Here is a 26,569-nt window from a genome sequence, read left to right as displayed (position 1 = left end):
CTGTAGACCGATATGTTTTATAGCTGGGAGTGTTCTGAAAAATGATTAATCCACTGGCAGAATTTCGAAACTTAATTATTGCTGGAGTCATTTAAACATGATTAAACAGTCACTGGTTTCAAATTGTCTGATTTGTCTTACAGCAGTTCAAATTTAGTATTTTGGGGTTTTGGACTATTGGTTGCATAAAATGAACTAATTGAAAACATCATCTTTGGCTCAGAAATTGCAATTTTCCACTCTTTCTCGATGAATCAAAGGAAAGTGATTACGTAAATGATAGTGGACGTTAATTTAACCTCTTTGAAGAAAAAATGACAAGAAATAAGATGTAAATCCCTTTAATAAAACTCAATGAAACGCAGTGTAACAAAGGAAAAGAATCCAACATAGAGCAAGTAGATAACATTTACAACCACAAAAGAAAAAAAACCTGTACAACTCTAAATGCCTGGAGTCACTTCTATTCTTCCAAAGATTTTTTAATTAACCATTTTGTGATGACTGAGGGTAAACTTGGGGAGGGGGGGTAAGGGAGGCATGTAATGTGATTTTATCTTATTTTTATTTTTTTTCAAATACATGAGTGTAATCTCATACACCGATGTATGCTTCATTAACGTGGCTGCTGAAGTTATTTTTTTTACCCACTGCTGTAGCGTACAGCAGGAGGAGGATGAGGTGGGCTGTGGCCAGGAGTGTTATTTGTACAAGATGTCGTAATGGCCAGGTCTATAGAGGAGGAAGATGCGTGGGTCTCCGCCTTCAGGAAAGACGTGGTGATTGACTGTTCCTCCTTCTCCTCTATCCATGTACTCCACCAGGATGGATACGTCTAGGGCCTGGGCTAAGGCGATGATGTGAATGTGGTCACTTTCTTTAGACATGGGCTCTACCTCCTTGAAAGAGAAAAAGAACAAGCACATTAAGTGTGGGTTTGTTTTCAAAGTAGAATTTACATTGTTATCATACCTGACTGACAGTGTACTGTTTATAGGTAACAAAACGCTCCATATACATTCAAAAACAAGCACCTTCTCTTTTGTCCTCTGCAACTACTAAAGTACTAAGTAGCCATCAACTTAAAAGGAACTAGAATGGCACTCAGTAGAGCGGATACCTCCGCCAAGGCCCAACAGGCCACTTTAATTCAATCAAGCCTAATCCAATATCAAAGCCCCTAACCCTGTATCACTCTAAATTTTAATCCGCCCTTAACTGCTTAACCATGATTTCAGCTCACCAGATCTGTAACAGCAAACCACTGGGACAACAGAACAATGCAGATCATAATCATAATCTCCATTGTGTTGTGGAAAAATAATAGGTTAATAAAAAGAGAAACAATGTTAAAGTCAAGCTGACATGGAAAATGCCTCTTTTTTTAATCATTTAAGATCACATCCATAGTCACGCATAGACACTTAATCGTCAGAGTACAACACCAAGTCAGTTATCAATCTGTCCATTTGGGAAGCACAAGTGATTGTGACTCAATTTCACCTGCTTTGGTGCAAATAAAAGTGACAACAGGTAAAATGGAGAGGCAAAAGCAAGATAGCTCCCAAAAAGGAAATGGTTTTGCATGTGGTGGCCACAGACAATTGCTCTCTCCTGATCCTTCCTGACTGATTCTTCTCTAGTTTCGTGTTCTGCTAGTGTCCTGGTCACCACTGGTAGCATGCGGCCATACCTGCAGCCCAATCAGGTTGCACAGGTAGTCCAGCTCCTCCAGGATCGCACAGCCATACGTGCAGTCGCAAGAAGGCTTGCTGTGTCAAGCACAGTCTCAACAGCATGGAGGAGATACCAGGAGACCAACCATTACACAAGGAGAGCTGAACAGGGATTCATCGATGATGAAGGCAGTGATGCCATTGACTGGCCTTCTCATTCCCCTGACCTAAATCCAATTGAGCACCTTTGGGACGTTATGTACCGGTGCAGTCTGTCCAGGAACTCACTGACGCCCTGATCCAGGTCTGAGAGGAGATCCCCCAGGACACCATAAGCCGACTCATCAGAAGCATGCCCAGATGCTTGAACCAACCAATTATATAATGCCATCCAACCACCGATCTTCAATCACTGATTACTTCAAAACTCACATTTAACTTTGTTCACTGATTTGGGTGAAACTGGATCAGATTTCATGAAGATGTTTTCTGGTTTTCCCTCTAATGTCCTCTGGCTGCTCTTCCTGAACCCTCTGTGAAACACTGGCTATACATGCTGCTAAAATAACCGCTAACAGTGGCTAAATCTACCAGGCTCCAAGTGAACACACCAGTGTATCAGAATTAGAATCAGCTTTATTGGCCAAGTATGTGTATACAAACAAGGAATTTGACTTATGTTAAAGCAGAGACCAATTAAAAACCCTGAGACCAACTGTGGCCAGTTTGACAAAAAAAGAGACCAGTACTGAGGAAGTTAAGCTGCTGTGAAACAGTTAACATATCCACTTGCTCATTTAGTCATGAAGCTAATGTTAGCAGCCCTATTTAGCTGACAAAGCCCTCTCGTCACCAAATCAGCTGTGTTCTCTGGAAGCTCCTGGTCACCCGGTCGGACAGAGTCGGCTACTTTGACATGTAGTTGCATACTGAGGGGGGTGTCTCTCACTTTCTGCACTAAAGCTATTGGCTACAATAAACACCAATCAATATTCTCCACATGTCCCTCCCTACCTAACTGTTTTGACTGGAAACACGTAAATATATGGAAGCAAATACATCAGTTTCCTAGGGACTTCAAATGAAGAAGGTGAGAACAAAATTCCTGGATCAATCCCTTTATCCACACTAAAAGTTAATAGGGTCTGTTCGGGGCCATGACACATCCTCCTGTGTTCATCTTTCTCAGCTGAGATATAACTTTAGCCACAGTCAGCAAGGTGCAGTTCAGTAGTCAGAGACTAAATCCTACATGAAACTGTTCTGAACAAGGTGCTAGGATTATCTTGAGCAACAGGTTATAATTACTGGAAAGATACAATATAATGTCTAGTACAATATAGTTCCATTACATCTGAGAGAAGGTGGCCAATATCTCCAAAAGTTGGCAACTCACACCAAAACAATCTAGATGGATAAACAGCACTAAAGGTAAGAGGAATAATATGTATTTTTGTCCCTCTAAAAATGTTTTACCACCCACTGTCTTAAGCAGGAGGTGGCTATGAGACCCAGGTAAATGTTAATCAATGTGATTAAAAAATAAATAAATAAATAAATAAAAATCACCTGCTGACAGAACTCTTTGACAGAGCGTCCTCCCTCTATGAAGTGCTGAAAGAAGCCGTGCTCTCGCTGCAGGTAGCCTGAGGTGAGCAGTCGCAGGTACACGACCACATAGTCGGACACGTTCTGATCGTTGAAGGAGCCCAGCACCTCCTGCAGGCTCGGCTGTTTCTCACAGAGTTCGATCAGGTCCATGAACTTGCAGAAAAAGACGTTATTGACATTGTTAGATTGATATGTTTGTGTGTTGCTTGCCAACTTACTATCCAACTGGCCAAATCTAGTGAGTCTGTCTGCTCCAGCTGACCAAATACATCATGTGCTTTGGCAGATGACCATTTAGAGTTGGCAGGGCAACGAGCAAATTACAGTCAACTTTAATAACATAATTCAAATAGACACTTAATCCAACAGGATACAAGATATACTGTGTGAGACTGAAGGAATTTTACAAATTATATTAAAGATCAAAATAAGCCATCAATGAAAGCAGCAATGGAAACACCTTTTCATGTATACAGTTCTCATCAATAAGAAAATAAAATATTTTGTCCTCTTATAGGTTTGTCAGTTAGCAATAAACCATGTAAGTTTCTCTTGTGCAGGAAACTTACAGTATTATGAAAGTCTTCAATGGTAAACTCGGTGAAGCCCTCGTTAACCAGATCCAGTTTACTTTTTGAGGCAACCGCTTTGAACCTGAAGACACAAAAAACATGTATTCAATAACTCTGTAGAAATATAAAATAATAACATATGTAATATAAAAGCTGCCACTTTAACTATAATGAAAAACAGTGCAGAGACAGGACAGACTGACAAAGAGGCTCTGTGCACACACAAGGTTACTGCATGCATGATTGTCTAGCTAGGTACTGTTATTACAAGTGTCAAATTAGTATACAACTAGAAAAACATTTATATATGTATTAGGGCCGGGACTTTAACGCGTTATTTAATAAGTTAAAAAGCCGCCAACACTGGCACCCTGGCAATAGCAACATAAGCAAGACAGCACCGCTGTCCAGCTCCTCTCTCAGGCCGGCCTTGAAAGTGAAAGTGAAAGTTAAAACTTTACAGAGCAATCCTTGTCGCTGCTGAATCATTGTGGGTGATTATTTATTATTTATTTCACTCGTAAGGCCGTGTAATAAGCGGGATAATGTATAGTTACATTACATTATCCCTTACTTACATCAGGCTGAGTTCAACAAATCAGTTTATGCTACTGTGATTTAAGTAGTTAAATACAGTAATCATCATAGTGTAGTGGCAGGAAAGACCATTTACCAAATAACGTGTTACTTAAACATTTTTCATTGTGCTGTGCTCTAAAAATAAACTAACAAACTAGTGTAGAGTCCTGTATAAGGAATGTTCATCTTAAATTTTCCCCTTAAATTTAGGTTCTCGGGAAAATTGCATCTTATCAGGTAATCGTTAATCGATCGATAAGGTCCATCAACTAACGATTAATGAATGAATCGATAATTTGCATCCCTAGTCTGTTGGTCTTGGTTAAGTACCACCTTGAAAAAAAAATAAACAATGTTTTGTTGCTTAAGCTTCTGTATTCAGTCATTATTCAATGGTATACTAAAACCCATATGAAAAAAATTGCTTCTCACTGTTCTCAGGTCAAATATTTATATGCGATTAAAAATGCGATTAATTTCAATTAATTAATTACAAAGCCTCTAATTAATTAGATTATTTTTTTTAATCGAGTCCCGGCCCTAATATGTATTAAATTGGCCTATAGTACAGCCACAAGACATAACTGGGCAAAACAGTCCAAGATGACAGAAGTGTGAACCTGAGTCTAGATACGGACAGCTACTAGAGCACAGACAGTCACCACATCACACATCACTCACTTCTGAAGCTCTTTGCTGTCATCTAGCAGGGACTCAAGATGTGCGAAGCCGAAGGCTCTGTAGAAACAGTTCCCATCTGGTCGCGTCTTACGAATATACGAGTATTTTTTGTATAGGTCCTGCAACAAAATAAAAAAAGAATTATACCAAACAGTAAATTCAAAAGCAAAAACTGTTCTCTAGTATGTAAGCAACAGAAAATTTAGTTTTTGTGGCTGTGGATAAAATGATACCCTGGACTGTGGAGGAAATGCACCACGATGTGGGTGCAGTAACCTGAGTAGGTGGTGTGGTTTGACTGACCTTGATCTTGAGCTGATAAACTGTGTCATCATCAGCGTACTCCCTCTGCAGCACCGACAGGTCCTGTCTGTCCGACACTAAAGGGTTACTGTTGGCTATCTAGACACCCACACAGAGAAAGTTTAAATTAGTACATGCATGGCAAGGGACTGAACTGTGGGCTGCGCTTGTAGTCTTGACAAGGGTTGTGATTCTGACTGACCGAATTAGCTATGGAGTTAATATTTTATTATACACTCCCTCCACTGCAATTTTGGAGGTGTTACCTTTGTGTCATAAAAAAGATCATTTCATTATTAGGTAAAAGCTGTGCAGACATGAGTCATCAGAGTTATCTTAGCAGGTCGAGGTAACTTCTGCTGATTCCTAGGAAGATTTAAAAGGCTGTACTTCAAATTTCTATTTTCCTTTTTTAGAAAACAAAGAGTCACTAGGTCATGACTAAAACACTAATTGTTAACTAAAAAAAGGCAAATCATTGGGGCATCACATCTGAGGTTGACAGCGGCATATGAAGGGTTCAGCTGTGTCCCCACATCAAGTTTTCTTTAAATTAATAAAAATTTACTCTAATCTAGGAACCTGATGATCCTGTTGCTCAGAGGCAGAACAATGGCGAGTCACATTAGTGATTTATTTTAATTGAAAAAAATTGGTAATTTCCCCTTGATTCCCAATAAAAGGGATTTCTCACCTCCTGCTGAATTCGGTCCTGTTGGGCAATTATAGCTTCATCATATGCGAGGCAGTTCACTCCTGTAAGACAAAGGAGAGAGATAAATTAGGCTTCAGGAATAAATACTGCAAATGGAGACCATGATGACAGAGCCTGTTGAAGTGCAGTGGATGCTGACTCCATACGAATCCTTTAATGAAGTGGCGCCTGGATTCAGAGATCTGTATTAGAACAGAGTAAGTGATAATAAGGCATATCAGATTGGAAAATTTGTCATGTTAAATTTTAAATTCCTTTGTGGAAAAATGTAGTTACAACTTGACAATATAGCTAATAAATATAAACATTGCTATAGTGTTGCCTTGTTAGGATGTTGGAAGGTCAAAGGTGCAGTTTTACAATACAGAAAATGCAGATATACAGACTTTTCACACTGCATAAACTCAGCCCAGGGGTGTACTTAGGCTGGCAAGCTTTGAGTTAAAGTTTCATTTGGTCCACTTTGGAAAGTGCTAGTGTAAAAGCTCTAGCCTTGGGCTAAGAAGTTTCTCAAAATGCTTTAGCTATGGGCTAAGTGCAGTGTGAAAAGCCTCTGCAATTGTTAAAGAGAAGAGAGCAGAATTAAGTTAGGGATTTCAGTGTATACACAAACTGCTGTGCTACTAGGGAATTGTTGCTGGAGCTACCTGCACACAAACACTGCACAGTGTGTGTGTGTGTGTGTGTGTATGCAGGTGTTATATTCACCCCTGCAATGTAAACAAGACAGCTGGATTATTTTGCGACACTGTCAAATGTTCAAAACAAGCGGAGATTTAACACAGATTGAAAATAATTCACTGATGAATCCTGAAGAAATTGATCTGTTTGTTTATTTATTTATTTGTCTTCTTCACATTAACACGCTACAGATGAGTTGTTCAGGTTGGTATAACCGACGCACCCACGTAATAAATAAAAATAAAAATAAGAGCTAAATGTATTAAACATCTAACTAAATGAAAACAAGAGTGAAGCATTCAAAAACACAGCCACATTTTCACTTCACGTCACTTCAGCCCAATGTCAGCCGTTAAAATGAACACAAGTTAATCCACAACACCAGCTAACGTCAGTCTTGGCTAGCCCGACCTGTGCGAAAACAAAACAAATTCTAGTCACGACGAATAACACCGTTTTGGCAACAAAAATAGGCTGTCCTGTCTTTCATATTAAGCACATACACTCAATGTTCACTTAAGTGGAAAGGTCTGGGACTGTCACTTAATTCCTGCTGCCCTGTCAGTAACTAAACAAGCGTTTTTTTCTTTGTGTAGCAATGGTAGCTAGCTAACGTTAGCCAACAAGCTGTGGCCTCTGTCTCCCCCTCATCGCTGCATGTCAACCACGTTTATCACGGAGGGGGCAACGACCGAAACGGCGAGCGGACACTCGTATGGATGCGGGCTTCGCTTGTAAGATAAATGACCGTGTTGTTTGTTGGATATTTAGCGGTGTAACTGTTTCTCTCACCCTCCATCTCTCCCTGTGATGATTCCTGCTGCTCCTCCGCCATCTTAGCTATCGAGATCTGTTCTTCTTCTTCTTCTTTGGATTAGGCAGACAACAGGCTACAACGGCGTATTGCTGCCCTCTACTGGTTGTTATCAATCTTCCTTTTGTCAGTTATTTACATTTTTATAAAGTCAAATACTGTACAGATGTTCAATTAGCTACTGCATTTTAGTCCAGTTGTCCAGGTTGAGTACAGAGCACAGTTAATACATACATACATAAATAAATAAATAAATAAATAAATAAAACAGCCTTTCCAGCTGCTCTTGGCCTTTCTCGCTCTTCCCTGGAATTCCCAATGTTGATCAAGTCAGGCCATCTGTGAAGTTTCACCATGCCCTTTTATTTTCATTAAAGGTGCGACATGTGAGAATTGGCCACCTTTCAAAGGTATTATTAAATCCAAAACAGTGGAGGGGCATGCTAACTCCAGTAAATGTCCCTGCAATATAATACGCCTACATAGACATCTTTGAAATAGCCTAATGTTTCAAACGAGACTTGTTACACATGATACCTTTAGGTATGCCACTTCAAGTTCATATGGTCTAATTTCCAAGGGAGTCTCTCCGTTTTCTATCAACAGGACAAGTAGTCTATTGGAATAATGTGAAAAGCCCCATTACTCATTCTCAGGGCTTTAGCTCTCACTTTATCCAGTTTTAATCACTTTCGCAGCTGCTAATCCATAAACTGAACATCCATAATTAATAACTGATCTTATCATTCCTCTAAACTGTATGTTATCATCACTGACTCTCTGTTAGCCTCTCAGTCAGATCCTGCCACACACCAAAGAACTTTTTTTTTTTCACTATAATTAAACATATTTTCCCATGTCAGGCTGTCAAATAACTTTTAAATTCCAAATATGATTTATTTAGTTGTCTATGGATATTATGTAGACCCTATCATTGGCCCACTCAATCATCTTATCGAGAGCTCTTTGAAGTAGCGTGTAAACATAGAAGAGGTTCCCCACTCACTTCCAGCTGGCCCTATTGTCTGCAAATAATGAGTGAACAACCCTATTTACTATATAAAACAAAAGTGTTTTTAAAAAGGACAGGGCTAATAGAAAGACTGCCACCACTGCCTCTTTATTTGCCACAGCTTTCTTTTTGATTTTGAACAGTGGAGATATGTTTCCCCCTCATGCATGACCTCATTCATTACACACTTACGGGCAGAGTCAAATTTGTTTATGTATGTTTTTATTTATTAATGTATCTGACCTTTTTAAAAACAACAGTGGCAGACCTGTTCATGCCAAGGACCCTACAGACAAAATGTGATTGTCTTGTTTAGGCTATATACTGTACATTCTCCCATTGTGATAAGTAGGTTCATGCAGCTAAAGTGGACCAACCTGGGCCCATGGAAAAACACTAATAGTGGAATTGTTGCTAGAGATATTCAACAGACTGTAATGCACCTACAGTTGAAGGAACAGGTGGGTTAATAGGACCCACAGCTCATTTTTGCCCTCAGCAGTTTAATCTGAATCTCCAGATCTTCCCTGCAAACATTTCCACAAAAGTCTCAACAGACAATTTCCCAGCAAACCAGAATAATTATCAGCGAAAGTACCCCGTATTAAGATGGTCCGGACAATATTTTTCTGCCATAAGCTTGTCTTTTTGTGTACATTTAGCAAAACCATGCACATTTGTTTTTCACCCATCAATACAAGCTTATACCCAAACAAAGCCCCCAAAATAAATGAAAATCTGGAAGGAACCTTTTTTCCAAAATCACAGTGGAATGCAGCATCTTCCATAGTATTGCAGTTTGTAGGCTCAATGAGATCCCTGCACTTTCCAGCAGTACACATCAGGGGGCGCTGTCTACAACAAATACAACCAACATTCAAACATAATACCATTCATCTGCTGCTCTTTCTTGTCAGGGTGGTGGCAGGTATCACACGTAACATCACCTTTGCCAAAGAAGTGGCAGCAATCTCTTAAATCAACATTTGTAACTCGGATGTCTTTTGGCATTTGAGTCGGATAAAGCGATATGTACAGAAGGTAACATAAATCAAAGAACAAAATAATACTTCATATTTGCCAAAACAAGCAAAAGAGATTTTTTTTTTTTAATATTCCCCCGATGGCACATTGTTCCCCTTATCTGGGCTGTAACACAACCCAACAACAATACTCAAAACACTTATAAACAAAGAAATTAAAAAAACAGTTGTACACAGATAAACAATACACGCTCGGTTTTGCCTCAATATTAAGAGTCTGTAACAGCACATGTCCAATTCCTCTTGGAAAAGCAGCCTCCAGTGTAGGATGTCAGAAAAGAACAGCAGGCTCCATAGTCTTTGGTGTAAGAGTATGTGTTCACAACATTCGGCATATCAAGCAATCCAGTAACACGTGAATCCATAAAAAAAAGTGTAAAATTAAAATGTATGTAACAAACTTTTGGCAGCGTTTACCAGCTTTCATTCACTGTGTATGTGTGTGCGTACATGACAGTACACAACATATCTGCATCCCACCTTATTTAGTGTCTTTGTGCATGTCTGACATCAGCGTTTCAGCTTTCATCCTCGCAGCATAGGAGCAACGTATAGAGATTATTGATCTACTATCTGTGTGAAGGTGTGGAACGGATGTGAGGTCGGTGAGGACAGGGGAATAAAATGGAGCTAGAAAATGGATATATTGCATGTGTTGATATGCTAATTTACTGTACAATTAACAAAAATATTCTTTAAAAAGGAAATCATTTGTATATTTGTACAAAGTTACAGATCGCCAAACCACTACATGTTAAGGAAACTAGTCATGTTTTGGCAGTAGGAAGTCTTTATCTGATCCAAACTGTCTCAGCACTTAAGTCAAAGGAACGAGGGCAGTCAGACAATATGGAGGTATGCATGTTGCAGGTGTGGCTAGAGAGGAACGAGCCCATGGTTTGGATCAGATCCCAAACTGTGTTGTGTAAGGGAACTTAACACAGACGCAGTGATACTCTGAACACCACTGAAGTAAAAATCCACCCTCTAAGAGATGTGTTGCAATCGACTTTTCTGATGAACCAACACTCTCACGGGTCCGTCTACTTCTCCTGCATTTCTTGACTTCCTACTGTACGTGTTCCTGAGTGCTTTCGAAAACCCCACAAAAGGGACGTCAACTGCATTCACCTGTTAGAGCAACAGATACTGTATTGCGAAAGAGGAGCGAGAAGTGTTGTCGGTGATTAAACGCTGTAATAGCTGCACTGGAAATATTGCGACAATGTCTTTGCTTGCGCCAGTAATGCGGGGGAACGCATCGCAGACGTCACCAAACATCTGGCAGAGATCCGGGAGTTGTCCAGCTTTGGAGCAGATTTTTCCTTTAAGACTTTGTTCTATTGCACCATGTTCCCCAACAATAAAGAAGATGCAGCACTGTAGTCAAGGTGCAGATTTTTGATAATAACCACAAACTGGTTTTCCAGGTTGTGACCCAACCTTGCCAGCGTATCTGCATTCGAACCCCTTCCAAGACCAAAGCCGGCAGTTCCACATGTTGTTTTCCAGCTGCCTGTTAAACTATATGGGCCTTGTGGATTATGGTGGCATGGGGACTGACCACATTGGTGAGGGGTTTGGGCCTGAGTGTGCCATTAGTGTGCTGATAGCGCCGTGCACTGTGAGCCTCGGACCGCTGCGAGCTGTTGGTCTCGCTGTCTTGGTCGTCAGGATGCTCCTGACTGGCTGGACCGCCCAAACCTTCATCCACTTCATCCTCATCATCTGTTACTGGTGGATAGTTGCAGCTCATAGGAGGGGGCTGGTGATTCTTGGCGACACTTCCGGGCCGTGAACCCCCGTCTGTTGGGATGAGGGCACTGCCATTTCGCTGTCTTACGATCTCAGTTGCCTGTATCAGCGGGAAGGGTGACGGCGTGAGAGGAGGGTGGAAACGAGTTTCCTGCTGCGAAGACACAGTGCAGACACACTTCTTAATTGCGTCACCATGAGTTAAGTATGCAAAGCTGGGTGAGATGCATTCCACTTTTTGGTGAATTCAGGCTTTGACTTGCCCAGAAGAACACTAAGACACACTTACCAAAGACATAGTGCTGTTTCTCACATATGTCTCCACTCTGAGTCGGTTCTCCTCGTCTCTATCCAGAAGCCGGTCTCTCCCCCTCCGTGAGTTATTGTGCAGGACTGGTCTTCCCAGAGAGTCAAACGCTACTCCTCCCCCCCGCCCACCGCCCGAGATAGTAGATCGGCTGTCACGGTAGTGCGCCTGCTCCTGTCAGCGCAGGAAGAGACTCAGGTCAGTATTCACACAAACAATGATCAGGTAAATGGATTGTAATGCCTTTCGCACCCCTTAATCTAAATCAAAGTGACTTTAGTGATAGAGCAGTGTTAAAGCAGGCCATGTCACACTGAGATTACTTCATTTCGGTCTAATGCAAATTAAAGAATTAAAGCAATAGTTAAACGTTTTGAGAGATATTCTTAATCAAGTTATCTTAGCTTAGATTAGCATAAAGACTGGAATCAGGGGGAAACAGCTAGTTTGTCCAAAGGTTACAAATCTACCTAACAGCAGTTATATCACTTATATCCAGTTTGTTTAATCAATAAATAATATTGAATTGTGGAAAAAAACATGTTGCAGTATTTAGGGCCTGACTATTTCTTGGCTGAGCGCAATAACTCTCAACGAGCGTATTTCCCAAAATACTGAACTATTGCTTTTAACATTTTCTGAAACTGATGATTGACATCTTGCCACTGATGGTGAAATCTTACATTGTTAAAATTGTTATCTGTGTCACCGCATTGGTTATTTAAAAAGTAGTATGACAGCTGCTGCTGGCAGGCTGAATGGTGGTAGCAACTCTGTGTGGCCCTTTATAAAACATTACAGTCTCGCCTTTACCATAAATAAAACAGAGTTATATAACACTTTTATGGCTCTGACATTTCGGAATAATTTCCAACAGGCTTTTTTAGAAATAACGATGTGGTTTGGAAATTATCATCGCTGTGAGCAATAAAAACAGTTCCAATTAATGTATTCTAGTTCATTGATAGCATTCCCTAAGAAGTGTTTGAGTCAGTGTTGGGGGCCAGGAAACGTGCAAAAATGTGAACTTTGTCTACAAAGAAAGATAATAAATGAAAAAGGATTCTTTACTTGGGTTAAAATGGAAGTTCTCATTTCCTATAATTAATACCAAATTGCATAGTTCTCTCCAGGAAATTATTAAGAAATCATGGACCATTGTTTAAGATTCTTAAAATCTCCTTTCTGAGTCTTATATTTGTAGCTTCGCTCCAGGAAGAGTAATGCTCAAATACAAAAGCCACTGAAAATTGTAAGGTTTTAGCAGAGCAGCTAAATGTGTGAAAAGTCCAGTAATTGTGAACTGGAATGCACGATGGAATGATGATGAGTATTACAGGACACTGTAGAGTAAATTGCAGAGAAGGTTTGACATTTAGAGAAACACGCGTCTTCACTTTACTCTTGAAGATTAAACCACATTCACTTCTGTACGCTGAATATGAAACTACAACCAGCAGTCGGTTACAGATAAGAATAAAGATGTGAAAGAGGAAACAGCCAGGTAGTTAAAGGAAGCGACTAAACATTTCCTGGTTGGACGCAGTGACATCTTGGTGTCTCGTCATTTCTATGAGACCTCATGTAAACCACAATTTTGCTTAGCTCAGCTAACTGGCAGCTGGCGTATTTAACCGACAGACCACCAGAGTGCAATAAATCATCTCATATGGTTCTCAACAAGAAAGACAATAAAGCGCCTTTCCAAAAATGTCAAACTCTTCCATTAAGAACCATTGAGGATCGAGCAGAATAGAGATGCTTTAAGAAATGAAAACGCCATAGAAACGAAAGTCCCAGGGGGAAAAAGCATAGAAGTAGCTCAAGGGTCTTATGTGTGATTATTATTATCAATATCTGAGATGTGCTACATTCAGATTTGAAATGTCAAAGCTCAGAATCTGGACAGTAAAGCCTCAGTCCCCGGCCCCGGCCCTGCATGCAGAGATAGATAGATACGTAGACTGACCCCGAGGGAAGACAGGCTGGTCCTTATGGTTCCCTCCACCCTCAGAGGGATGCTCTCCTCCGTCTGCAATGAGAAGAAACAGAGGGCTGGATTAGATGTGGGACTGAGAATAAGCACAAACTCAAACTTTGCCAAAACCTTAAAGTAAGTCTGTATGTCTAACATCATTTTAGAACTTGCAAACCCCCTCACTTGTTTTCGTGGGAAGACAAATAAAGTAGGTCAAGCAATGACTGATGACAGACAACTTTGGCATCTGACTGCCACTGCTCCACTCGTGGTTATAGAGCACAGTATTAGGTATTCATTATAGTAACATTTCTGAATAACAGGCCTTGAAAAAAGGGGAAACATATGGGACCGGCAGTCTACTGATTTTGATCAACGGTGTCAGGAAGTCTGACAGCCCGAATCAGGTCGTGCAGACGTAGCGGAAAAACATTCAAAGACGATGCTGCAGTAGGACAGTGTATGCATTCAGTGTGAAAGGAATAGTTGAGCAACAGTACCGCTCCTCTGGGATCTGTACTGATAGAGTTCATCCTCCTGAAAGAAGCTTGCCTGGAGAGAGTGCTTATTTCCTCCCTGAGAAACAAGAGGCAGAGAGAAAAAAGATATTTAAATGATGAAAACATTGACAGACTTCCGCTGGGAATTATGTGTATTTCTTGAGCATTTTAAGTTTGAATGTAGTTCATACTGCACATTTTTCATTCTTCATCCAGTTTTCATAAATATCTATCTTAGTGTCCTCGTCTCAGCTGCTATTTTGCACACTCCGCAGTCATTTATTAACTGAATTTCACACTTTACGCTACTCCAATTCTACCGAACACGCTCTACTGTTGTAACTGTCGGTTTTAACATGCTTAATAGCCTGAATTTGTTCCGTTCTTAGTTATTCTTATTGGCGCGGTCTTCCCCGAGGAGATCATTACACTTTCATCTCATCTTATCTCATCTTAATTAAACATGATGCTATCTCGACATACTTCCTCTCAGTCAGCTCCCTCTGCAGTTTCTTGTTCTTCCGTTTGTGGTGGCAGGTGATGGTGATGATGACGATGAGCATCAAGATGAGCAGACCGCCGGCCACGGCACCCACGATGATCATCAACATGTTTTCCATCATTGGCCCTTGTTCGTCAGGTTCTGTGAAGGAGAGAGTTCGTAGGGAAGCAGGATTAGATGTGTCTATACATCTATCGTCACAGCGTATGTTATTATGACAAGTCTTAGTGATGTTGACAGTGCTGTCGTCTACCTGTCACTTTAATCTCCACCTCCGCCTTTCCTTCTCCCACTTCATTCTTCGCCACACACTGGTAGATGCCTTCGTCTGACAAGCTCAGGGGTCGCCCAAAAGCAAGTGTTCCATTAGGGTGGGGGATCACACCTTCTGGCAACTCTCCACCCATTCTGTAAACAGTACACACAGTGCATTAGATTAACACATGGATTTCTTATTTTGTGACCAGGTTTCATTTCTCGTTTGTATGAATGTTGTCAGCATCATCCAATTTTTGTACTATATTTCAAAGAGAAAAAAAAGGTGAATAATAGTTACTGGAATAAAATCGACAGTCATAATGAAATAGATGCATTTTAAAAAATAACACACACACATATGTACTTAAACAAAGTGTATATACACACATACAATAAGTAAGAAGACCAGTATTTTGTTTCTACTGTTTGATTTCTCTTATTCTTGTTGTGGCAGGAAGTGACATACAAAATAAAAGTGACATACGCAATATCAATATAATATCATTCCAATAAGTAATAAGTCATAATGTTCTTCCTCTCTGGTTATAATCTGGTTAGGTCTGATCTTCTGAGCGATAGTGTGTCCGATCTGACGCTGACCGAGGTTTGTGATGTCAGAAGGTTTAATCCGATCCATTGCATGTTCATGGGATGATAATCACTCAGCTTTGATCACACAACAGAGCAAAATGATGCTCGCCGTCTCCCTCCGGCTTCTGTTACTGCTTTTCAAAAGCATACTTCAATCGATAACACTGCTCAACCTGTTTCCTCAGCGTGCTGCCTGTTACAAGAACAAGTCGCAGCAGATCTCACAGCTCACATCTTAAAGCGTTCCACTCACAGGAACACACTATGTTTTCAGTACAGGTGTGTTAATGCTATTGTGTGTAAATCTATAGTGAGGCACACATTATTCACACTTGTTACTGTGGTAACAAGGTTCGCCTTTGGGGGGAAATAAAATCAATCTACAGTATATATCTATAATCTGTCTTTCCTGTTTACTGAATATTATTGACTCTCACAGAGAATTCACTTTAGATGACACATTTCACTTGAATGCACTTCTGATTTCTGGCGAGATGCAGAATAAAGCGCAGAAGGTTGTGACAAATGACGTGCTATCTGGAGAGACTCAATCTCTGAACGCCCTCCCCCACACTCTCGCATCAAGAGAAAATATATAACCCACTTCTTGTTTAAACTCCTCACCCACGTTTAAAACTAGCGCACAGTCCCTGGAGAAGTCGACATTGCTGTAGGTGGTGTATTTCTCCACTCATTTCCCGCTTAATTTTTCGAGCTTACTAGGGAAACATCAAGCATCGCCGTCTGCATCTTAACAAAACATTTTGAAACCTTCCCTTAATGTTTGGTGGTTTTACACAACATCCATCAGTGTGAGAGAGTCGCAAAAGCTGCCTTTATTTCTGTTACAATGTTTTTAATATATTCTTTTTTTTACAGTTTATCCATTAATTGTTTGGAGCCACCTCGCAGTTCCTGGCAGTATGACTCAGGGAAAATGTTTTCGATGAGCAACGCTGTCCAGGGTGTTGCCTCAGTGTTGTTGTTTTGAGCGTATACGATTTAATCCGACTTGACAGACTTGACCTTAATGTCTGCCTGTTGTTGTGAACATTATCAACCCATATCGACCGTGACATGCAGGGTGTACTTATTATTATAGGCGCATAGTACACACTGAAACAAACCCGAGTTTCTGTTCACAGAGGCCACGCTAGCCCTCGTACATTGCACAGTGCACAGTTGTGCTTATTTCGGCGCTAACAGGAAAGAGGAACCGTCTGCTTTGCATACGCAATAGCAACACCTTCATGATAACATCTCACACAATCCACACGTTCTGCTTCCTCTTCCTCCTCTCGCTGCCCCTCGCCTCACCCCAGCACCTATGCCAACCTGCTCCCACTACTTCACCTCTCTCTCTCTCGAGAGGAGCTGCTCATCCCTTTCCCTTTCTTTCTCATCCCCCTCTTCCTCCCTCCTTCGTGTGAAACTGTCTCATCTGTCTGCTCGCTGCACAAGCCGCAACATGACACTGTGACACCAGCTATTACTTCACCTGCCGCCTTTTATTGACAAAGCCAACAGGTTCGCCCGCTGCTGCAGCTGCCACACATTTGTGTGTGTGTGTGTTCATGTGAAACGCGTGCACGAGTAAGAAGAGGTTGATTGAAACTAGAGATTTTTAATGGTTGCTTGGCTCTGCGTGTGCGTGCGCGCGTGTGTGTGTGTGTGCGCTCATGAGGGTGTATGCTACATGCATGGCGTGTGTCTGATAAGCCTTACTCACAAAAACTCATTTCCCAAGGTGTGTTCCTGTGACTAACACCAACTAATATGTAGATCATCATCTGGCAAAAACAACTGAAACCTGAAGAAACTTCACCAAACATTTTACTCACATTTCCCTATATTTTAAAAGTACCTTCGCTCTATCTGTGTGTAAGGAATTTCTCCCTTGGGGCCTAACTGTCACTTCTCATTTTTCCATGGGAGCCATTCCTCTTTCAGTCACTTTTCATGGCTGACATTTTTTTTTTACTTTTCTTCGAGACAAACATGTTGTCGCACCCCGACTCAAGCAGAAGAAGTCAGGCATTAAAGTCAAACCCCCAGCTGGGATTAAAGCTGGGCAGCGATGTGCCGCATTCTAAAAAGACACACGCAATTTTTTTAATGCGTTTCCATTCAGCAGCAGCATCAGAGGGTGACAATGTCAGGGCTTGTTTGGTTAGGACGTGTAAAAAAGGGTGGAGAGCCACCCCCACAATGCACTGTAAAAAGTTGTTTCAATTTCAACTCAGTATGTGCTGTAAGTGACCAGGCGTTATACATTAAAGCTGCCCTTTAACTTTCAGATTTCCTCACTGAAAAACAATGTGTGTATCCTTGAGATCCAACAAGTTCATTTAGTGCATTTTCTTCCTCAGTAAACTTTTTCACAGCCTGTTTTTTGAGTATGTTTACTTGCTAGCAGTCTCCCTCACCGCCATTTGTGGGCACATCGCTATGTTTCTTGTGCACTACCGCCGCAAAACTGTCAATCAGTGGAATACCATTGACAGATTGTGAGGAAACCGTGAGCAGGACTGTGAATAAACAACTCTTACACTCATTAAGATATTACTCTGTAACCCTACTAGTTGTCAAACACTGTACTGTAACTTTAACCTGACCTGGATTCAAAAATACAGTACTTTAGCAGCTGCTACTCAAATTTGCATGCTAGTCTTCTTCATGGTTTGCATGATTTAAATTTGAAACAGACCTGTGACTGATCTGAGATACAATGCAGTATTCATTGTGAAACTTTCTCGACAATTTCCTAGAGCCCAAAGTGACATTCAAATAGCTTCATTTGCTCAAACAAATCTAAAGACTCCTGAAGAAGCTTGAATGAGTGAAATGATGAATCGAGTATCAAAATAGTTCGCAATTACTTTCCTCTCTATCAGCTAATCAATAAATCCACTTTCCAGTTTTGTTCTGTTGAAAAAGCCACTTAAGTCACTGCACACAGAAGCTCAGCAGAGGAGAAAATCCTCAAAACAAACGTGGGAGCTGATATGACTGCCGTAACTTAATTGTAAGTCGTAACTTTGGCCCCTGAGGATGACCTGAATGCATCTCCCCTGAACACCCCATTTGCACTCTTGACTGGTGAAATCACAGCAAAATAATTGGTATGATTATTCCCAAAGTTACGAGAAAAGTGACCAGACACATCAGACAGTTAGTCACATGAGACCAGACAGCCTGAGACAGGAGGCGGGTCTTACTCTACCTGATCCAGGTGAAACTCTGTGGTTTGGGGTTTCCTCCACTCACACACCTCAGGGCAGCATTCTCCTTACCCACGGACCAGTCTTTGTCGAAGACAGACACCTCTGCATGTGGAGGGACTGGGAGGAGGAAGAATACCAGCTTGAATAAAGAGGCAACAAATCAAATGTAGCTAATGCTGAATGTTCGGGCTTTTAGCTAAAGCAGTTATGAAGGACAACTTCTAGTGAAGTTTGCATGTTTTACATGTGTCCATGCTTTGGTTGCACGAGTGTTTTTTGGTTCCCATGAAAATGTCACATGTGAAATTTGCCTTTTTACATGTGAAATGGCAAATTTCACTTGTGGATTGAACATTTTATAAAAATAAATCTGAAGTAGAAAAACAAAGTGAACTAGACATTTTCACAAGTGATTTACTTTGATCACATAAGAATGAAAATTCTACTACATTTTCAGCTGTGAATTACATTTGTTAATATGTTACTGACATCAAATTTCCACATGTGGAAACAAAACATGGCACATGCAGACCCATAACATTTGCTTCTTCACATGTGAAATCCACATTTTCACACATTTCCATATGCAACTGGCTATTTCTAAATGTGAACAAAACATTTTTCATGTGAAAATAAAAAAAAAGCATCCACATGTGGATTAGAATGTCCACATGTGGAAACAATCAAGGAACCAGATCAACCCTTGATTTTTTTATAACGTTACCCTGCCTCTGTATAATTCTGATAAATACTCACAGTGCACCACCAGCTTGTATTTGATCCTGCGGGGGGTTGAAAAAGTCGGATGCCACACCAGACAGTCCAGCTTCTTGCCATTCATGCTCCTCAGTGGGTGCAGGGAGTAGTACGAGGAGACCGCCCCATTGTCAGAGGTGCGAATGGTGAACTGGCCATTCAGGTCGGTGTCCCAGGTGAGGCGGGGAGGCGGGCGGGCAACAGAGCGACAGGAAGCAGCCTGTCTGTAGGACTGACCCTCCACCAGAGTCACGGGGTCCAGGGAGGAGATGGGATTGGCTGGAGGGGGGATCAAAGTGTGATAATGATGATAAGTAAATACACATAGCAGGTAGTGGTGTATGCACCTATAGACTTAAAGTGATCTTTAGGCCCCCGCGAGCACATTTTCTCAATCAGTTCCTTACTAAAAGTGACTGATCCTACATGAGCACACAGTTTTCGGATTTCAAAGAGAATGATTTGTATTTTTGCTGTTTTCACTAGTTTTGACATTTGGAGAAAGGTGATGTCGTGTATTTCAATGCACCAATCACTGTTTGGCAACATTTGAACAAGAATGTGATGATAGTTATTGGGTCGTTTGCATTTGTTGCCTGGCTACTATCAATTAAATCTCATCAAACACCATTCACTGAATGTAGTCCAGATGAAGCAGGGTCATGAGCGGTCAATTGTTAAGTGTATCAAATGCTTAACTTAGCGTGTGAAAAACTACTGACAGATAAGGTGTTAGGTAACTATTTAGTTATCATTATGTGTCACTACATCATTAGTCACATGGGAAAAATCCTTTTTCGCCTCTAAGTATATGTGAATCAAGCACACTATGAAACAGCCCGTGACTGTCATATCGCTTCCTTTTGTGGCCTGATACACTTTTGCTATTACTATCAGTTTTCATTCATCTACATCATATTAGCACTCTTGTTGCTGCTTTAGCAAACTTAAACTAGCAGAGCCATGAGATAGGAAACTCACTCCACACGATGAGTGACATTTTTCTGTCAAAGTTGCCTGAAGGGAAGGTGCTGATGTGGCAGATGTAATTCCCCTCATCAGTAACATCTGTGCTCATGATGACCAGGGATGAGTCCTCGGTGGGGTCGCTGCTCTTAAAGCGCACGCGTCGAGCCCACGACCCGAACGCTGCAGACGGAAAGAGAGGGAGGAAAAGCAGGGAGAGAGGCAAAGGAAGGGAGAGAGATGCAGAGGGAGAGAGTTGAAGGACCGTGTTGGGGAGAATGTGACACAAAAAATTAAGTCCAGCGAGTTCATAACAGACCCCAGGGTTTCTTTTGTCACTCTCAGTTCCATACCAACGCCTGCACCCTTGAAGTCCCATTTACATTTTGAGTGTTTAGCTCACAGTCTTATGCAGCATGCCTCACACTCACAAGTGGTATAAGCTTCCTACATCACCACAAATTAAGCTAAAGAGAACCAAAAATAAACAGTACAAAGACCAGAGTCTTGGCACCCTTGAAATATTCCTGTGATATCGCAGTTAGAAATGTCAGCGTCTCTCGTAGTCCATAGTTCATTTAACACTTTCAGATGATTGTTGAACACTGTAAGCCTTAAAGCTCTGTTAGATCTATGAGCAGAGACAAGAAGCCTCCAACCAACACTGGTCAAATCAAAATGTCAGATCAACTTGTAATATGAATAGAAAGTTTGCTCAGTGTGAGTGACTGAAATTTCTCACAGTGAGGAAAGAGGAAGTTAGTCAGTGTGACGATATTTTCTATAAACCATTTGTAAGTGTGCGTCAGAGGATGTAAAGTGATCGTGACTTGACCCACACTGACAACTGACCTGTCTGTCCATTCGTATGGTGTGCAGTGATGATCTGATCCTTGGTGGTATCAGCTTTTTCTTTATACCAGGTGACCTGCACCACGACATTTTCTGGACTCGGCTCGTAGCGGCAGGACAGGACGGTCTCCTCTTCTGCCAGGGAGCGTATGGGAACGTTTGTAGGGAGGTCCAGAAAGTCTCCCTGTATCTCTGAAACTAAAAGAGGAGAAGGGAAGCTAGGTAAATACAGTGTCATAAGAAATTAAAGAGATGTAGAGAGGAAGAGATAATGCGCCTGACACCAGTCCTTCCAGAGGTGACGCAAATGGCTAGATGCTATGCATGTGCAATCCAGTGACGCTGCACATGCAGCTGAGCTCAACACTGCAACAATGATCTTTGACCTCTAACATGAACCTGTAGGCCGGTGACTTACAATTACCATAGCTCTAGGAGAAAGAAAAGAAAACCGCTCTTCTTTGCTAGCTTAAGAGTTGCTATACAAGGAAGAAGCTTCAAATTACAAAGCACTGTGCACTCGCCACCGTCTAACCTAATTTGTCTGTGTTGACCTTTCAAGTTCAAATTGTAGCTATAGGCTACTTGTCTGTGGCTATTTTGCTATGAATGAAAACAAGTCACATTTTGATTTGAGCTTCTGCTTTGTCATTGATGCTAGCCTGTCAGCTAGCTTTTGCTTTGAAGAATCTGTGATCTGGCTACACATTTCCTAACAGATATCAACAGTGTCACAATCAACACAAACTATCATGGTTTCTTCCTGCAAACCCTGCGGTTGATAGTTTCCAATTCATTAATAATGAAGAGTGTTATATTTGAATGACGTAGGCTAGTTGCAGACAACATGTGACCATGAAAAGCAGCTAACCTTTGGGAAGTAGCCTAATGCTTATTTTCTTTCTTTTCAGTTAGCTTAACACAAAGGGGAACAAGCCAGCCCGGCTCAGACAGAAGGTAAACACCTACCATATAATCTCCCTAATTGATTTGGTAGATTAAATCTTTTATTCAACCCATAAAAAACAAACGCTGATGACGGTTCTCAGTCAGCGACGGTAAAAATACCAACTAGGCGAGTGGTTTTATGGGGGACTGTTTGCCGGACTATTAGCTTGCTGTTGCCATTTGTTTCCAGTCTTGATGCTAAGCTAACAGATTGCTGTCTGTGGCGTTAAATCAAACAGACAAATATGAGGTGAGTGGTTTCCATTGTTTCCTTAAGTGTAGTTTTTCTTAATGTTTGTGACTAGAAGTGCCAGCATGTCCTGTGGAAATATCACAACGTGTACCAAGAGCCTATACAAATCCAGCCTCAGGTTTGAATTCAGGGAAGAAAAGCACAGATGGGGTTCAAAGAGTTGACACAGAATGAAGACAGGAAAGAGGGAGGAGGGAGAGAACAGGTTGTCTATCACAAGAGCTAAGCACAAGTGAAGATATGTCGCTTAACTAGTTGCTCAAGATAAGCTCCCAAAGCAAACCTACAGAGCGTTACCACAGCGTCTGGACAGAACCAGACGTTCAACAAGGCCTCCGGAAACACATGGGACATAAACACAGTCGACACACACTATTCATTGTGTGTCTATCACTGTCAACTACAAACACTGACACGAATCTCTCTCATATTTTCATTTTACTCCTCTTCTGTCTGTCCACAGATCAAATTCTACTGTTTGATGTGGACAGACTACAAGGTGTCGGCTTATCTTGTGCTGTCCTCGAGCAATCACGCATACGCTTACTGAATACACAGTCACGAGATGTTGATCCCTGCAACTTGGGTTTTATGGGTAATAAGAAATCGCAAGAGTTAAGTTTGTTTGAATCACTCAGGGGGATATTTCTCTGCGCATAGAATTGCCAACACAACATTTAATGAAGTTTTGTGAAATAATGCATACAAGCGTAATGTTTTCATATGCCATCTGAAAGCCTGAACAGGTGATTCATCATCACAGTGTATGATTTTATTGCTGCTCTTGGCAGTGGGCTCATGTTGCTGGTGATTGATTTACTGTCAAAAGGAGTGGTTTCCTGATACCGATGACCCTGTCGAAAGTGAAAACAGCTTGCATGGGAAATGAATTGCAGCAAATGGATTACTCGCAAACACTAATGATTTATCAATTCACAACATGGCAGACCATGTGTATCAAAGCTGAAATACAATATGGCTGGCCTTTTCACCAGTTGCCTCTAAGATGACCTAATCAGTAAAACATTGCACCTTTATGGGCATAAATGACTGATTCTCATTGTTTTCTACTACAAACCATGTATTGTGCTGTAGCTCTAACTAGTTTTACTGATAACTTAAAATACACTTTTAGTTTCACTGTTATATGTGAACGTTTTGACTTTTTAATATGTAGAATTTGCTGAAAGTATCTAAATAGTCCAAGATGACCATTCAGTTGCAAGTAATAGCGGCAGAATTGTAACAAGAAAACTACAGTAGCTAACGCTAGCATTCTGTTTAAAAGGCTAAGGGTTCACATGTTCACCATCTTAGTTTAGTTTGTTGACGTTAACTTCCAGCATTACCACTTTCTAATTAGCGCTAACCACGACGCACAGCTGAGTTGGTTGGGAAAGTGGTTTTACTGGTCAAACCAAAGCATTTGAGGAATTCAAACATTGATCTGATAATGGCACGAGGTAGAAAAATTAATAAAATTGAATTGAAAAAAGAAACAATCGCCAAAGTTACTACAATCTATCCTGAGGGGGACGTGAATGCATCAACTTCATGGCTCATAGCTGTTGAGGCACTTCACACAAAACCACAGTTACGAATCTGTGATGGTATTTGGGAAAACATCAAGGGATCCCTAAAGTCATTATGATTCATCCTCCGAGGACCATGAATGTACAAAAAAAATGTCGGTTCAAAAAGTCTTGGCAAACATCTAAAAGTTGTTGTGAAATTTCAGTCCAGACCGTCCAGTACTGCCACACATAGAGATATGCTGCTAACATGACCGGTGATTTGACAGTCAAAATAGTAAGTAAAGTAAAATAGGGCCTATTATGCTCTGTTGTCCCCCGATTTGATTACTAAAGCATGTAAACCTGTTCTAGTAGTAACCCAAAATAAAACTAGGAACCTGAAAGTGAGCATAAAATGTGTCTTTTAAATAGCCAGAACATGGTAAAGCAATAAAAAACCTTCTGGCACACTCTTCTTTCTGTTTCTTTTGTAGCACTGGCATAGTATTAATACAGTTTTGGCAACACTGTTATCAATAAGATCTCTTTTTCATGTTTCAACAGAACATGGTGGATGATTCTGATGACGTTGATCCACACTGATTTCTGTGGAAACGTAATATTGCAAAACATCCGACATACCAAGCAGTCACCCAAGAACATAGCTTTTTATGGGAGCACAAGTTCACAGTCTCGGGACACATGAGTGTCAGTCTCACACAGGTGCTGATTCAATACCTGTTGTGGGACTCTGTTCAGATATGTCGGCGGGTAGGACGTGATTCATAAATTTACCATCAGAGGTGATGAGTGTGCTCAACAGACAGGTGTGTTTTTCCATGAACGCGTATGCGTGTGTTGTCAGCCTGAGGTTTAAGCCTACTGTGGAATCTGCCTGCGCTGCATTACTGGCATAACACTGCCTATTCTGCCTTTCTTTTTATGCTTCACTCTTATCATTGCCTGGCCCTGTTTGATGATGCGTATTTCGCCAGATACAATCCTGAATTTACCTATCTGATCGGCACCTGACTGATACTTGTTAATAACATTGTGTTATAATGTACAACAGCACAGTAGAAATATTTTTTTGAGGCTAGGAGGCAAAGGCGTCCTGCATTTGTCACATGTGCAAACATTTACGCTTTGGCAACACACACATACACACACACACACAGTAGGAGGGTCCAGTGCAGTCCCTCTGAATCCGACAGGAGGGGAACTGATCAACAGCAACCTGTTCTTCCTGAAATATCAGACAGCGCCACAAGTGTTTTCTTGAACCGCACTCCTCCAGCTTAAGTCTATCCCAGTGAAAAGCTGGCAACATGCCCAGGGTGTACAGACCTCGGCGTATGACTATGCATGAGATACTGTGGGCCAGCTATTGGCCAGCTTTGATAATCAAGAAAACTAAAGGTCACTGATGCAGAAGTCTTTTTTCTTTTGAGACCACATTGTACATGCCTACATGTCATGGTCTTCCAAACATTACCACATATAAAACCAGTCTGTTGAAATGGCATTAGGGAGTAGGCCTACTAGGCAGGAGCATTGTAAGAATACATATCTGAGATGAAATGGCACACAACTACAAACTCACTGTTGAATAAAAACAGTACAGCCCTGTAAGAATATAATTTCCAACACCAGATAAAAACAGACACATACTGTAAAAGAATTCCAGAGTTTTTTACACGATATCCCTTTGGACAGACACACATAAAGCCATCTTACCAAAGATCCAGAGGACACAGAGACACAGAGAGAGTGTGTTCAGCAGGGATGTCATTCTCCTCTTCAGTTACTGTTAACTGCGCACAAGTTAGGACAATTTCAGCGCTGAAATAGAGCTCATCAGTCCAGGTAATAGTATCCTAAATCATGACAGACAGTCATGCATGAAACGCTGAGACAGCTTCATGCCTCGTGCTGCCAGATCATCCTTGGTGGTGGTGGTGGTGGTTGAGGGTTTCTTTCAGTACCAGTTCCCTTTTCAAAGTTATAGTTGTATAAACTCAGTCCTTGTGAAGAATAAAAGTCCTTTTTAGTTCGGTGAGCTGTTGCTTTGTCACGCACAAGCCATCATAATTGTCCTTTCGAAAAAAGAAGGCGCAGCTTTACCTGTTTGGGATACACCTGTTTGTGCTTCACCTCTCTCTCTCTCTCTCTCCCTCTCCCTCTCTCCCACACACACACACACGCAGATACACACACGTTTGCACCAAAAGTCACCATTCCGGTTTGGTTGAGGCAACATGACAGTTATTTTCTCGTCTTTACTTGCTCTGCTCAGAGGAGAGGCAGGTGAAAAGCAGGCACGGAGAGCCAGTTTTAACTGCCTCCAAATGACACAGGCCGTGTGTTATAATAGGCTACTACAGGCTGACGCCAAAACAAAAGATACCTCCTCCCTTATGATAAAAAACAAATTGATCCTTTAATTTCAAAAAGGGATCTACACAAATACCAGCAAAG

General features: G+C 41.2%; 2 protein-coding genes across 3 annotated transcripts; both read right to left on the bottom strand.

Annotated features, from left to right (window-relative positions):
- Positions 1-325: 325 nt before the first annotated feature.
- On the bottom strand, positions 326-7,715 carry LOC311251913 (ubiquitin thioesterase OTUB1-like). The gene is made up of 7 exons (XM_084344583.1): positions 7,611-7,715; positions 6,117-6,178; positions 5,423-5,521; positions 5,120-5,238; positions 3,857-3,941; positions 3,246-3,440; positions 326-899 (listed from the first exon to the last, which is right to left on the bottom strand). The coding sequence occupies exons 1-7, from the start codon at positions 7,651-7,653 to the stop codon at positions 702-704; spliced, it is 801 nt and encodes a 266-aa protein (XP_084200709.1). The 5' UTR covers positions 7,654-7,715; the 3' UTR covers positions 326-701.
- A 1,143-nt stretch (positions 7,716-8,858) lies between these two features.
- nectin4a (nectin cell adhesion molecule 4a) lies at positions 8,859-26,210 on the bottom strand. Of its 2 annotated transcripts, none has more exons than XM_084344581.1 (11): positions 25,829-26,210; positions 21,377-21,574; positions 20,540-20,707; positions 19,559-19,837; positions 18,802-18,919; positions 14,983-15,137; positions 14,711-14,870; positions 14,228-14,303; positions 13,719-13,781; positions 11,732-11,923; positions 8,859-11,596 (listed from the first exon to the last, which is right to left on the bottom strand). In XM_084344581.1, exons 1-11 carry the CDS (start codon positions 25,881-25,883, stop codon positions 11,207-11,209), a joined length of 1,854 nt encoding a protein of 617 aa, XP_084200707.1. In that variant the 5' UTR covers positions 25,884-26,210; the 3' UTR covers positions 8,859-11,206. The 2 variants fall into 2 exon arrangements, with proteins under 2 accessions (XP_084200707.1, XP_084200708.1); XM_084344582.1 differs by having other exon boundaries at positions 8,859-11,593.
- Between the last annotated feature and the right edge of the window lie 359 nt (positions 26,211-26,569).

Source organism: Pagrus pagrus (genome assembly GCF_965226575.1).
Source record: "Pagrus pagrus genome assembly, chromosome: 22".
Taxonomy (NCBI): Eukaryota; Metazoa; Chordata; class Actinopteri; order Spariformes; family Sparidae; genus Pagrus; species Pagrus pagrus.
This window is presented reverse-complemented; position numbering and strand designations above follow the sequence as displayed.

What these genes read in the sequence shown, in the direction of transcription:
- LOC311251913 (XM_084344583.1), bottom strand. Translation starts at nt 7,653, where the DNA reads ATGGCGGAGGAGCAGCAGGAATCATCACAGGGAGAGATGGAGG. An exon ending in ATCACAGGGAGAGATGGAGG is followed by an intron (nt 6,179 to 7,610) that starts GTGAGAGAAACA and finishes TTTGTCTTACAG; the next exon opens with GAGTGAACTGCCTCGCATAT. An exon ending in TCAAAGAGTTCTGTCAGCAG is followed by an intron (nt 900 to 3,245) that starts GTGATTTTTATT and finishes TTCTCTTTCAAG; the next exon opens with GAGGTAGAGCCCATGTCTAA.
- nectin4a (XM_084344581.1), bottom strand. Translation starts at nt 25,883, where the DNA reads ATGACATCCCTGCTGAACACACTCTCTCTGTGTCTCTGTGTCCTCTGG. An exon ending in ATACAAGCTGGTGGTGCACT is followed by an intron (nt 18,920 to 19,558) that starts GTGAGTATTTAT and finishes TCCTCCTCCCAG; the next exon opens with TCCCTCCACATGCAGAGGTG. An exon ending in CAGAGTTTCACCTGGATCAG is followed by an intron (nt 15,138 to 18,801) that starts GTAGAGTAAGAC and finishes TACTGTTTACAG; the next exon opens with AATGGGTGGAGAGTTGCCAG.